This window comes from Callorhinus ursinus, unplaced genomic scaffold, assembly GCF_003265705.2.
Source record: "Callorhinus ursinus isolate GAN/ISIS: 27379988/994484 unplaced genomic scaffold, GSC_fseal_2.0 scaffold3, whole genome shotgun sequence".
In the NCBI taxonomy this organism is placed as follows: Eukaryota; Metazoa; Chordata; class Mammalia; order Carnivora; family Otariidae; genus Callorhinus; species Callorhinus ursinus.
This window is the reverse complement of record NW_027397065.1, coordinates 54,823,460-54,835,877: the sequence shown is the minus strand read 5'-3', so window position 1 is coordinate 54,835,877 and position 12,418 is coordinate 54,823,460. Positions and strand designations below refer to the sequence as shown.

Genomic DNA, 12,418 nt, shown 5'->3' with positions numbered 1-12,418 from the left:
AAGCCTATAAAGGCAGATGTTCTAACACATTTAAAGTTAATCCAGACAACTCAAATCTCCCCCACCCTCAGCCATGGTGCATGTGCCAGATTCCCTCCCCCAGCTCTAATGACCTCACTTTGTGACCATCAGTTATTTGATGGAATTTCTCTGCCACATCCCTGAGAAAAAAGATGATGGCAAAGTGCCATTTAATGCCAGCTAACTGTAGTTTATATGTCTTTCCAAATATTTTCCCTAGTACTAGTAAAAACCACATGTACTAGTTTTTACTAGGAGACATGATATATTTAACCAACAAAAAAGTTTAAAATGAAATAGCAATTTGACAAATGTCATTTCTTGACAGTCAATATTACTTAATAGGTCAATGAAAAAAATCTCAATTATATTAATTATTTGAATGCCCAGAATCACTAACGTAGTATTAAATTTTATCCAAGGAAATTAGCATTTATTATCTAAATTCAAATAATTAATTGTGTTATGTTTGGTATTTTCTCAACAGATTGGATTCTTCAAAAGACCACTAAAGAAGAAAATGGAGAAATGACATATTTTACAGGAGGAAAAAAATAACAGTTATTCGATGATCTATCCTCAGGTTTGCCTCAAATATGTGACAAGAAATTTATTATTACAGTTAAAGACATAGTCACATAACTTTATGTAATCCATCAGGGATTAATCATTTGGAAAATGACAGATCAAGGAAGATCCAAAAACAATACCAGAAAGATATATTTTGTAAAATGAAGAAAAATATTTTTAAATAATTACTCATTTGTGTTAAGTAGAATTACAAAGTGTTTTGAAGATGAAGAATAACTTGTACAAATATGTTTATATATTAAATCAGCATCCAGAGTATTTAAGGAATGCATAAAAAGATTTTTATGATCATCGATAAATTAAACTTTTTCCATTGATTCCTGATGGATATCTACATTCAGCATGATAGTCAACATTTGTAAATGACAAGAAAGAAATTAACTGAAAAAGATCACTTCTCCCTATTTAAATGAGAAAATTTTCCTGGGTAGAGTATATATAAAACATGGAATGAAAATAGAATTAAGTCACAGAGAATGCATTCAGCATCTTTGTCTTCGGTTCTGTACTTGGAAAGTTTTTTGTTTTTTGTTTTCAAAGTGTTTAGAAAAATTGAGCTGATGGAAAACGAAGATAGACTTGTTTAAAGGCAACTCACTGAAAGAATTAATTTAAGCTTTCACAGAACATGCTTAATTTTGACATGAGCCCTAAAACTCAAAACTTTTATGCTGAAAACAACACTTCACAGAAGTTTTGTGGGGCATACCAGTGATTTGTCATGAAAAGCCATGTTGTGTGCGGGATATGCTAAGATGGCTTCTGAATGGAACATGCAGATGCCACGGAAATGCCCAGCTGGGCGGCTTTTGAACGCTAGGAGTCCCAGGATGTAACCCAAAGTAGGAGCTTTCTCAACTCCTTGGCACATGGTTCATTTAAACCCTCAAGCTGTGAGAGTACGTTTGTTTTTAATTTTTTAAAAGGTATTTAAATTTCCAAACACATTTCTTATTTTTATGAAAGTCAGTATTCCATTTCGGTATTGTATTTTACCAAGAAGCCACTGCTTTTTTAGTGTGGCATATCCATATTTAAATAGAACTCTGGAAATGTATTTTAAAGAATCTTAGGTTGGAACTTGCACCAAAAGAAAGATATCACACCTCTGTATGAGCTTCTTTGCTCCTGAAGTGATCATTATGGTGCATTGGACTCTACTGCAGCATAAGCTCGTAGGTTGCTCCGTTTCTTAGGAAAGTAACAGTGGATGAATGTATTATAGCCGCATGTGTGAACTACTGCTGTAAAATTTGCTGATACTTCTGTAACAACTCCATCTCTCCACCGGGCTGACCATCACAAGACCAGCACCTACCTGTCCAGCAACTTATCCCGAAAGTCCTGGACTCTCCTATTCTCAAAAAGCATCAAATCAAGGGCGAACTTAAATGACATAGGTTTAATTTTTAAAACTAATTTCCAAGGAATTTCCAAGGCCGACTCAGAGTCGGCCTCCCTTGTGGCTCTCCACATCTATGTCTACGATCTGACGATCAAAGTCATGCACCTGGGAAGTGCTGAGGTCATCAATACTAGAAGAAAAGCTCAAACTTTCCAGAGATTTGATATCCTCCTGCTGGTCATTGTTCAGAAATATCCACTTCGGGAGTTTCCTTCATTCCCACTACCTATCTCCAGGTTCAGAAATCACTCTCCCCACCTGTTCTTTCTTTGCCCAACAGAACTCAGGCTCTCTCTTATTCGGAGTCACTGCATTGCACAGCCTGCTCGGCAACTCAGCTCCAATCTCAGCACATTCTTAGAAGTAAATCGAACAGGTAAACTTAAATTCACACTTGGTCTCTATGACTGCTAGGCAAAGCATTCGCTGAAACAGGAATGTGCACATTTCAACCAAATACGATATTAACCCAGAGGGGAAAGATGGAAACAATGGCATTTTGAACTTGTTAGAAAAGACAGGAAGAACCATTCGGACAGATCAAATAGCTACTTATAAGCCTGGCACAGTTTTTAACATAAGTTGTTCCCAGTTTTCAAATAGAATGTTTAATGAACCAGATATCCCTTTTCCCTAATACTATTATTTGTTGAGCTTTATGTGTGAGCATCTGTATGTGTGTGTAAACACACATGTACACACACACGAATGGACAAACACAAATCAAATACGAAATACCTCAATAATACCAAATAACAGGGTTTGACAAAAATGACAAAAAAATAAACACAAAAGCTACACCAACAAGAAAAGTTTGATTCATCCGTTTTCATTAATTCATTCATTCATTTTCATTAATATTTAACTTTAGTGCACAGTTCTGCAACTATCTAAAAGATAAATGTGGAAGGTTTGATTAAAATAATAAGTCAACAGTACAAATGTTCTAAAACATAATCAATGATTAAGAAATATACTAAACTATCATTTTATTCTAAAGCACTTAATAAGAAAAGTGAGTGCTATTTAAGAATATGAGTTTATGCCAAAAACTTTTTTTTAACTTTGGTATTTTACAAAGTTGATTATTTCTTCCATTGTGAACTAAAATATGTATGAAGTCCCTTTCCAGACCAAACTTAGAATGGTATATTGGTAAATTATTCAACAACTGGCTCTTCAGGAGGAAAAAAAATCCCTGATTTGTATAATTTGCCTATTTCCATGATTTAAATAGGCTTGCCATGGCCATTTTCAAGCTACCAATATAACCCTAACCAGCTTGCAAAACTCCTGAAAATTGATCTGTCAACTCTTATGAACCAGTGTAAGCTGGCTTCAGCACACCATTGAAATAGATTAGATGAGGGGCGCCTGGGTGGCTCAGATGGTTAGGCGTCTGCCTTCGGCTCAGGTCATGATCCCAGGGTCCTGGGATCGAGTCCCGCGTCGGGCTTCCTGCTGCTTGGGAGCCTGCTTCCCCTTCTGCTTCTTTCTCTCTCTCTCTCCATCTCTCATGAATAAATAAATAAAATCTTAAAAAAAAGAAATAGATTAGATGATAATAATAGACAATAGATAGATGATAGATAGATAACAGATACAGAGATGTAACATGTTAGATATATATACATACATAAATACACACAATATAATTGTATTTCAAATTAATGCTTTAAATGCTCATCTCAAGCCCAGCAGACATAATGCTATCCCTCATTCTTCAATTTCAATTTCTAGAATTATAGCTTTCCTTTAATATTAATAAAATCATATAAATTTTCAGGCAAAGCAAGGAGTTGAAAGCAAGAAAATACAAAGGGTGACACAATGAAAATCAGACCTTCACAGCCACAAAGAAGCTGTCTTACTTTCTCAAGGAATCCAGAACCCTGAAACGATACTGTGAAAGTTCATCCTTTGCAAATATTTGTAATTTCTATGATCCAATTTGAAATTCAGTTGTCCAATTTATTCAGTTATTTTCTTTGAGCCTTAAAGTCACGGGCAATTTAATCTCTGAATATTTCCATGTCATCAGTATGCTTAAAATGAGGCTTATAGAGGGAGATATTTTTGTAAAATTTGATGCTTACTCAACCATGATAAATGTACCTACACATGCAAATACCTATTAATACCTATAAATATATATATTCTCTTTTCCTTTTACAAAACCAATATCTAGACTCAATTGGAAAACAAATATCTGTACCAAAAGCAAAAGGTGGTTGCACAGTGTTTGACTCAAGCTGGATTGTAGCAGCTGTGAAAAGCTGTGCCCACATTCTCCCCAGGCATCCTCTGCAAGGGCCACAGCTTGTAGGGTGAATGGCCACCCCTCCAGCTCCAGGCAGTGTCTTTCATAGAGGATAATGCCTTTGTCAAATGTGGTAACATGCTCTGTGTGAATTAACTGTCTTGCTTGGCACAACACTGAGAAAACTAGGGAAGACCCAGATTTAAAGCATGATTCAATGTGCTTGGTGCAGTCATGTTATTGTTCAAATAAGGAGGCTTCTGGCAAATCCTTTTTTAGAAAATAATATCCTCTGCATCCTTCATTTATTTTCAACACCTCTCAAGTCCTCTGCATTAGTGATCGCCCCTAACCCCCAACACCAAGGGAGAGTTTCAAGAAGACTATTGGAGGAAAATCTGTTTATATGTGCTCTCTGTTTGCTGTGAATACCAGCTTCAATGAACTGATCATTTATACAGGATTTCAGGCCTCAGTTCTTCTGTGACACTCTAAAGGCATAACATGATATAGGCATAATGTAATGGGACAAAATGCCCTGTACCTCAGAGAAGTAATATCTTTAACAGATTTGCCAACCTTTGTGGGACGCTGTCAGCAACTATGCCAAGGGTAGGATGTAGCCACCAGCACCCTACAATCTCCATCCTCACCCATGGCCATAATAATCCAAAAAATTAAAAGAGGGCTCTAAAATCTTCAGACTGATACTATTTTTTAATGTAATTTAATTGTAAACAGCAGAAATTTTTTAATGCAAACAGAGCTTCAAGATGAGTCCACTCAGCAACCCCTTCATATCAAACTGCTGTCCCTAAACCTCCCCTACACAGAACTTCTGAAATCACCCCTAGATGTTAACTCTGCAGTACATTACAAAAGGCTCAGTTCTGCTGTTACCCAAATGGAAGCACTATTGTGCAACATCTTATCTAAAACAAAAATAGAGCTACATCTAACATTGTCATCTGGTGAAGAAGTCAGTATCTTTGATCCTCATATTAAAATTTAACCTTGAATTTAAAAATTCCAAGTAACAGCCTTTAACCATCTACCTTGAGGAAACCTGAAGGAGCTCCTAAGCCCCATCGTTCCCTGTGACATCTGGCACCAGGAGGTTCAGGTCTTAAGTGATGGGGATGGATACTTCTGCCTCTGAGCTTAACTCCTGAATTCACTGCACCCCAGATCAGCCTGGCCCCACTCCATATCAGATATACACATAAGCACTTCTTGCTGAAAATTTACCATACTGAAAAATATGCAAGGGTGAGTTATCACTTCAAATGTACTCTGCTTTGAGGTCAGCCTTTTTTTTTTTTTTTGCCTTTTTAAATATATCAAAACCTTTCCCCCATAACTAATGAGTGCTGAACTTTACCTAAGACTTCCTTGCATTTGCCTCCTGCCACGGGCTGGAGAATTTCCGTGCCATGAGGACCGGACAGCAGGAGCTAGAGTCCATCTGCAGGATCTTTCTGCCTCCTGCCTTCTGCCTTCCAGTTGATCTCTTCTCTTCTCAAGTGCACAATGGGGATGGTTTGTTTTGATTTGGAATTTCCTTGGCAAGGCCATTATAAACCTCGTGCCCCTTGCAGGACTTTGCATGGTTGCATGTTTTCTCTGGTGAGTTGAGACTTGGAAATCCTTTAATTATCTGACACACCACAGAAACCCTGGCTATAAACTAGGGACCAGTGACACTCCCAACTATGATGATATTTGATTTTACCATATTTCAAGTCACATCGTTAGGGAGGGAAAAAAAAGACTAAGTGGAATTTTAGAAACTCTTCTGCAAAAGCCTGAGACTGGCAGTCTTCCTATCATGCCCCCAAGGCTTCTTGCATCTTGAGAGACAGAAAAAACATGGGGGGGGGGATGGAGGTGGGGAGAGGAAATAAAGCTATTTATCTTTTATATATACACCCTTCTTCCTCAAAATACCGCAAGCTTCCTTAGACCACATCGTACCCCCATGCAATACTAACACATGTACTTTGCACAAGTAAATTGTTGATCAAATAAAAATATATTCTTCCTTGCTTATTAGCCGGGGCTAATTTCCTGGAGTTTAGTACACTTTGTCTCAAGTAAAAACAATCATGTGAAGCAGCAACACATCAGATCTTCTTCATACTGGAATCATTTCATACAGGACATCCTAATACTTCGCATTTAATTCTGACATCTCTTGGCCTTATTGCAGGATGCAACAGCTGTCTTCATTAGGAAACATTGGCCTGTGAAGAGAATGGTGTACTATGTATTACTACTGTGAGGGTGTAAAATTGTTAACAGACAGTGTGAAGAATTGTATCCATTTGATTAAGAAGAAGAATATTGTATATAATAACTACTGCCCTGAAACGCGTATCATATCACTCCAATAAAGTTTTCAGCATGGTCTGACATCAGGTATATTGCATTGTGTATTTTTTTTATTTACCTCAGAATAAACTCATTAAAATGAATAAGTTAAGGGTATGTGCATTTCTGTAAGACTTTTATTGGACAAACTCATTAGAAGAAATTGTTTTCATCTCCTCAAGAACAAAGAAGCACAACCTTTGTTGACTCTAGTAATTTATTAGATGCCTAACTTAAACCCATTTTTAAAAATCAGTTATCAGGTAACAGTCATTAAAGTGACAGAATTAGAAATAGCTGAGAGAGTAAAAGAGTATTTTGAATATCCAATATATGGTACATCCCGTACAGTGATTTGAGGTCAGAGGTTTGGTATTTTTAGTATAATTCTTTCTTATCTTGTGCATCAGCTGTGCATCTTACGTCAAGGTAAAGGAGCATCCTGTCTTATCTATGAATTTTTTTAAATGATTCAAAGAAGAATGTGATTGTTGTGATTTTAAGTACATAAATTTTATCCAAGATTAGTATTTCTTCCAAAACTCCAGCTTTTTTTTTTTTAGCTCCTTTGTAGGTTTTCACTTTGATGGTCTAAAAGGAAAAAACAAAAGCAAATTAAGTGTGTCTGTGGTGTTTCCTGTACACAATATAGCAATGTGATTAGTCTTTTGCAAACTTGACACAAAAGCCACAGAATCCGTATTACTACATATCTTCTTCTAATGGGATGTTTTAATAATAAATTATCTGTTGTATAACAATAGATTGGACCACATGGTGAGAAACAAAAAAAATACTAAGAAATGAAAAAAAAGAGTTATTTTCTTTATTTAATCTATAATTCAAAGAAATATAGTTATTTAATATATAAGGACTGGAAGAAAATACAGGAAGGAGTTTTAGTAGTAATTACACATGTTCATCTTGTCACTATTTTCATCCTCAACCCAGGCTGTAGGGTGACTGAGGTACTTTCACAGAAGAAATGGGCTGACTTATAAAGAGGTTATTTACAAGGTCTTGTACTAATTTGTGTCAGCACATGTCTCCAATGCCCTGTCTTTTCTCTCACTGTGAGATAAGTAGTTTTTCTGCCACCTCACTCTTCGCCCAGGATGAGAATACACAGTGGAGGTACTAGGAAAAAATCTGGATATATTCGCTATAAAATAAATGGCATACATCAGAACTTATTATTTGTAAGGCCTAGGGCATAGGCATAACATTCGCTTTCCTGTCCTTTGTGGTGTCTTTTTTCACTTTTATACAATTAATGTAATAATCCACAGGCTGATGTCAGGAAGAATGTTCACCAAAGAGAAGTGATCAATGAGGACTAGGGGTGACTTGTATTTTCTTCTTTAGAATAGTTATATTATTTGACTTGTTTTTAAATAAATGAGTATCCATTTTTAAATCAGGAAAGAATTAGGGTAAAAGGGAATATATACATATTGTAGGAAATCTGATAAACAGAAAAATAATTTAAAAAGAGTCATAACACCAGAAATTCCTAACATCCTATTGTCCTTCTTCTGGGCATACATGCTTATTTTTTACATATTTCTACTTTGATATGCTTGATATCACAGAGAACATGTTACCCTGTACCTTCTAAAAATCTTACATTCTCTTTTTAATTTTTTGTTCATATTAAAATGGTGATAGCCATCAATTCTTTCCCTCACTCTGGAGCTGACAACAAGAAGAAAATTATCCCTCTCACATTCTCTCTAAGTTAATAATTATTATACAAACATATATATGCCATACTAGAATTCTCCACAGTCCAGATGTCAAATAATTACTTTTACCTACTTCTTCAAACAGGGGTGAGATGGGCCAGACACCAAGGAGTGGATACAGAAAGATGGGAAAGGTAGTCTCACTAAGTATAATAGCTAGTGTGGCCCCACTGATTATGCAAAATCAACTGGGTTATTTTATTAACAATCCTTGAAAAAGAATTTTTGCCAGAAACAAGAGCTGTCACCATTACCTTACAAGAATTACAAACAAATGAAGACAGTGAAGGGGAAACAGAGGAACAAACAAAACACAAGGCATATAGAAAACACATAGCAACATAGCTAATGTTACTCCAACCATATCAATAATTATGTTAAAGGTAAATGGTCTAAACACTCAAATCAAAAAGCAGAGATTGTCAGTCTGATAAAAGAATAAGGTCCATTTATATGCCCTCTAGAAGAGACAGACTTTAGATTCAAAGGCACAAATCAGTTGCAAGGAAAATGATGGGGGAAAAAATATGTCATGCCAAGAGGTACCATAAGAAAGCTGGAGGTGGCTGTATGAATATCAGACAAAATGAACTTTAAGATGTGTACAATTCCAGACTTGGGAAGAGTCTAATTTTGTGAGAAAGGAGATCCCTGGAATTCTGCAGTACACAGAAATCCAGGTTTATACTTGAGTTGAATTTGATGTCTTGCAGATTTTCAAGGACTCGGTGGTGGCTGAAATGAAACTTTCTGTGTGGATTAGAGCAGAATCATGGAGTCATTCCACTCTGAGAGTTGAGTCTTAAATTAGTGTGTAGGGTCCCTGACCTGCACAAATTCTAGTTACAATGGTCCAATTCCTCCCTTATGGCAGGAATAATAGAACAAGCACCATTGTCTGTAGGCACCCAGGCTGCCAGCCACTTCACAGATGAATGCAGTTTGGTCATGTGCCGGTGCCCCAGTTAGTACTTGACTGGCAAGAACGGCTTGAATTAATAAAAGCAGCATTGAAACATCTGCAGGTTTGGTCTTTAGCTTCCACTTTGCTCAGCTATTTTTTTTTTTTATTTTTGTAGTATCTTTCAACCGAGCATGTGTGGCAGGAATTCATTTAGATACCACAATCCCAAATGGCATTCCAAAAGCAAGAGTGGAAATGCCTCAACCTGGTAAATAAAGGATAGTATCCAGAATTGGTCATCAGACTATAATTAGTGGAGCTGGAAATTAGCCATGCTGGAGACTCTAACCGTCCTCGATGAAATGCCCAGGGCTCTTTAGTTTCACATGCTGAGTCTCTCATTTTCTATTTTCTTCCTTCCTTTACTCTCAGACTTTTATATTCTATTAGCACCCAAGTACCATCTGCTATCCTTTTCATTCACTTTTCAAACCCTTCTTTCATTCCTACCCATTCTGCCTACCTCATCATTATAAGGTGGGTAATTCGGCAAAGATTCCAATTAGTGTATTATTTGACAGCACAGCAGTTTTTCACCTTTTAAGATAGACCATATCTTCATGAATGAAGATTGTATGTTTAAATGAAGAGTCATTTGTATTCTGTAAGAGCTATAAGAATTGGCACATGTGAAGCAGGTAGTTTTGAATGGAACTGATGGGGCTGGGTGAAGTCTCCCATTTTTCTACAAGCAGAGGAAAAAAGGGAAGAAAATCAACATTTATTGCCTACATCTCACATGCCAGGCAATTTTCTAACATCTTATTTCATCTTATCACTAACACTGTGGTGATACTATTATTTATTTTTGTTTTACAGGTGATGTAACTGAGACTCACAGGAGTTAAGGGGCTATTTCAAGGTTATAAAGCTAGTAAGTGGTAATGTTGAAATAAAAACCAATTTCTATCTGGTTCCAAAATCATTTCCCCCAACAGCAAGAATTTCAGAAGTCATGGGAAGAGAAATGAAAACACAGAGATGCAAAAGAACACACATCTATCTTTGTAATAACTGGTGCATAGTAGGTACTCAGAAAATATTTGTTTATTATTGAATGAATGCAAGAATTGATAATCTGAGTAAAGTTTTATTTATCTGTATCGCTTTGGGAGGAAAACTATGAACATATAATATGGTCATTAGTCATAAACTCATAGATTTGAAGGCAATTGAAAAGTCATCCAGTACTGGAAATTTCTCTACAACATCCCTGATAGTCTGACCCAGCCTATTTCAGGCTCTTCCAAGAGTGAGGTTTTCACTACTCCAGCTGGAAATTCTGCTCTGCTCTTGAGAAGCACTAATTGTTTGAAAGCATGCCCTTGTATCTCAAATTCTAATATTAACTCTGTATTAACCAAAGTGTTAGTCCATTTATCTAAGTCTTCTTTAACCTATTAATTTTATCTTAGAGTATTACATCCCATAAACTTACTACTTCTTGTGCAAAGTAACACTTAGTTTAGTTTTTCTGTCTCCATATTATTTTAATATCTAAAATTGCCTCTCAAGTTAATGTCTGTCAATTTATTTTCCTTCTACCAACTGTCAAGACTCTCAGACAAGTGTTTTAACTTATCCAAAAAAAAATCAACAAAATTGGAGATTAAGGTATTAAGATCATTACTATATGATAAACTATTTTAAAAATCAAGACAACATAATGACAGTGCAAACATAAAATACAACACAGCTATGATGCATTTTGCATCTAACAATCTTTTTTCATAGTGACAAGTGAGTTCTTGATAGAATTATGAGAGTTTATAAAATGAAAGAATGTGTTTTACAAAGACTATATTAGCTCATGTATGGCACTGCCATAGGTCAAGAAATTAGTACCACTTATTTAAGGTCTTAGATATAATGGTCAGTTCTTAGAAATCCTGATTCTCTTGGCCTTTTTGCTGGCCTTTGTCACAAGCCAGTTTGTTACCTCTTCCAGAATGAGATCTGTGTCCCAAGCTTGAAGAAGTTAGGTAGAAAGCCAATCCTTCTTTTTAAAAAAATCAGAATTGTAAAACATTTCCGAGAATTCCTTCCTCCCAGCAGACTTCCACTTATACCTTGCATAATGGTGTTACATGACCATTCCACATTGCAAGGGAAATAGAATATTTAACTTCCAGCGTCTATAACAGAAGGAAGAGATGAGTTGGGTGAGTGCTCGCTTCGGCAGCACATGTACTAGAGATGAGTTGGGTGGGATTTGGTAGTAAGTGATTAAACTCATAATGTCCACCGAAATGGTATTTCAGATATAATCAACATGATTACTATCAAGTTTATTCTTATATGAAGGGAACTTCAGACCAAGAAGGATCTCTGAAAGCCTTTTCAACTCCAAAACTCTATGGAAGTACAAAGGAAAAATTAAAAATATTTTTCAGAATGATTTAACACATGTTCCTCATGTCATGAATCTATATAGCATCTTTATAAGGCTCATCTAACATTTAAAATTCTAAAACCATAATATAATTTTAAAATATTTAAGACTTTATTCATTTATAAAAATATTCATTTAACAGACATTTATTAAGTATCTACTGTATGCAAGTAATTTTATACCTGAAAACTGAGGAGCAGTCACCATTCCCCTAAAGAGATATCAAAAGATGGTTTTTATCTGAGGGTAATTTTTTCTGACAATTCTTTGGAAAATGCTTTTGGCAGAGTTTTGAGTTAAATGCGTTGACTCTCAAGCTCCAGTCTCTCTTTCTTAAGGAAGTCCTACTGAATGGCACACTATGATTTCTCTCTTCTCTAAATTCCTACAGTCTGTCCCAGTCCATATGGCACTAAATGACATTTTAGTTTTATACATACACATTTACCCATCTATACCTATTCCAGGCCCTTCTGAAGATAAAACTGGGCTCACATTAATGGTTACAAATATCCTTGGATGTATCCAACCCTTTTTTCTTTGACCTGCAGTCTACCTATTCTTGGCCCTTAAAAATATACCCCCTCCAATTCTTTCTGGAATTCCCAGAGGGCTCTCTTATGTTCATGAGCACAGCTTCTTGGTTATCAAGTGGTGTCTGCCATTTTCT

At 36.0% G+C, this 12,418-nt stretch overlaps 1 protein-coding gene across 8 annotated transcripts in view; it reads left to right on the top strand.

Moving 5' to 3' along the window:
* The window catches only part of ITGA1 (integrin subunit alpha 1), a 168,464-nt gene extending 161,775 nt beyond the window's left edge, over window positions 1–6,689 (top strand). For 6 of the 8 annotated variants that reach the window (XR_012377588.1, XR_012377586.1, XM_073890924.1 and 3 more), the window contains 2 exons: window positions 509–604; window positions 3,804–6,689. Coding sequence is in view for 5 of the 8 variants with exons in the window: in XM_073890924.1 (XP_073747025.1) it covers window positions 509–579 (71 nt within the window). In the remaining 3 variants the exon portion in view is untranslated. The remainder of the gene's footprint in view (window positions 1–508; window positions 605–3,803) is intronic. The other 2 variants (XR_012377587.1, XM_073890923.1) reach the window with 1 other exon arrangement.
* The last annotated feature ends 5,729 nt before the right edge of the window (window positions 6,690–12,418 follow it).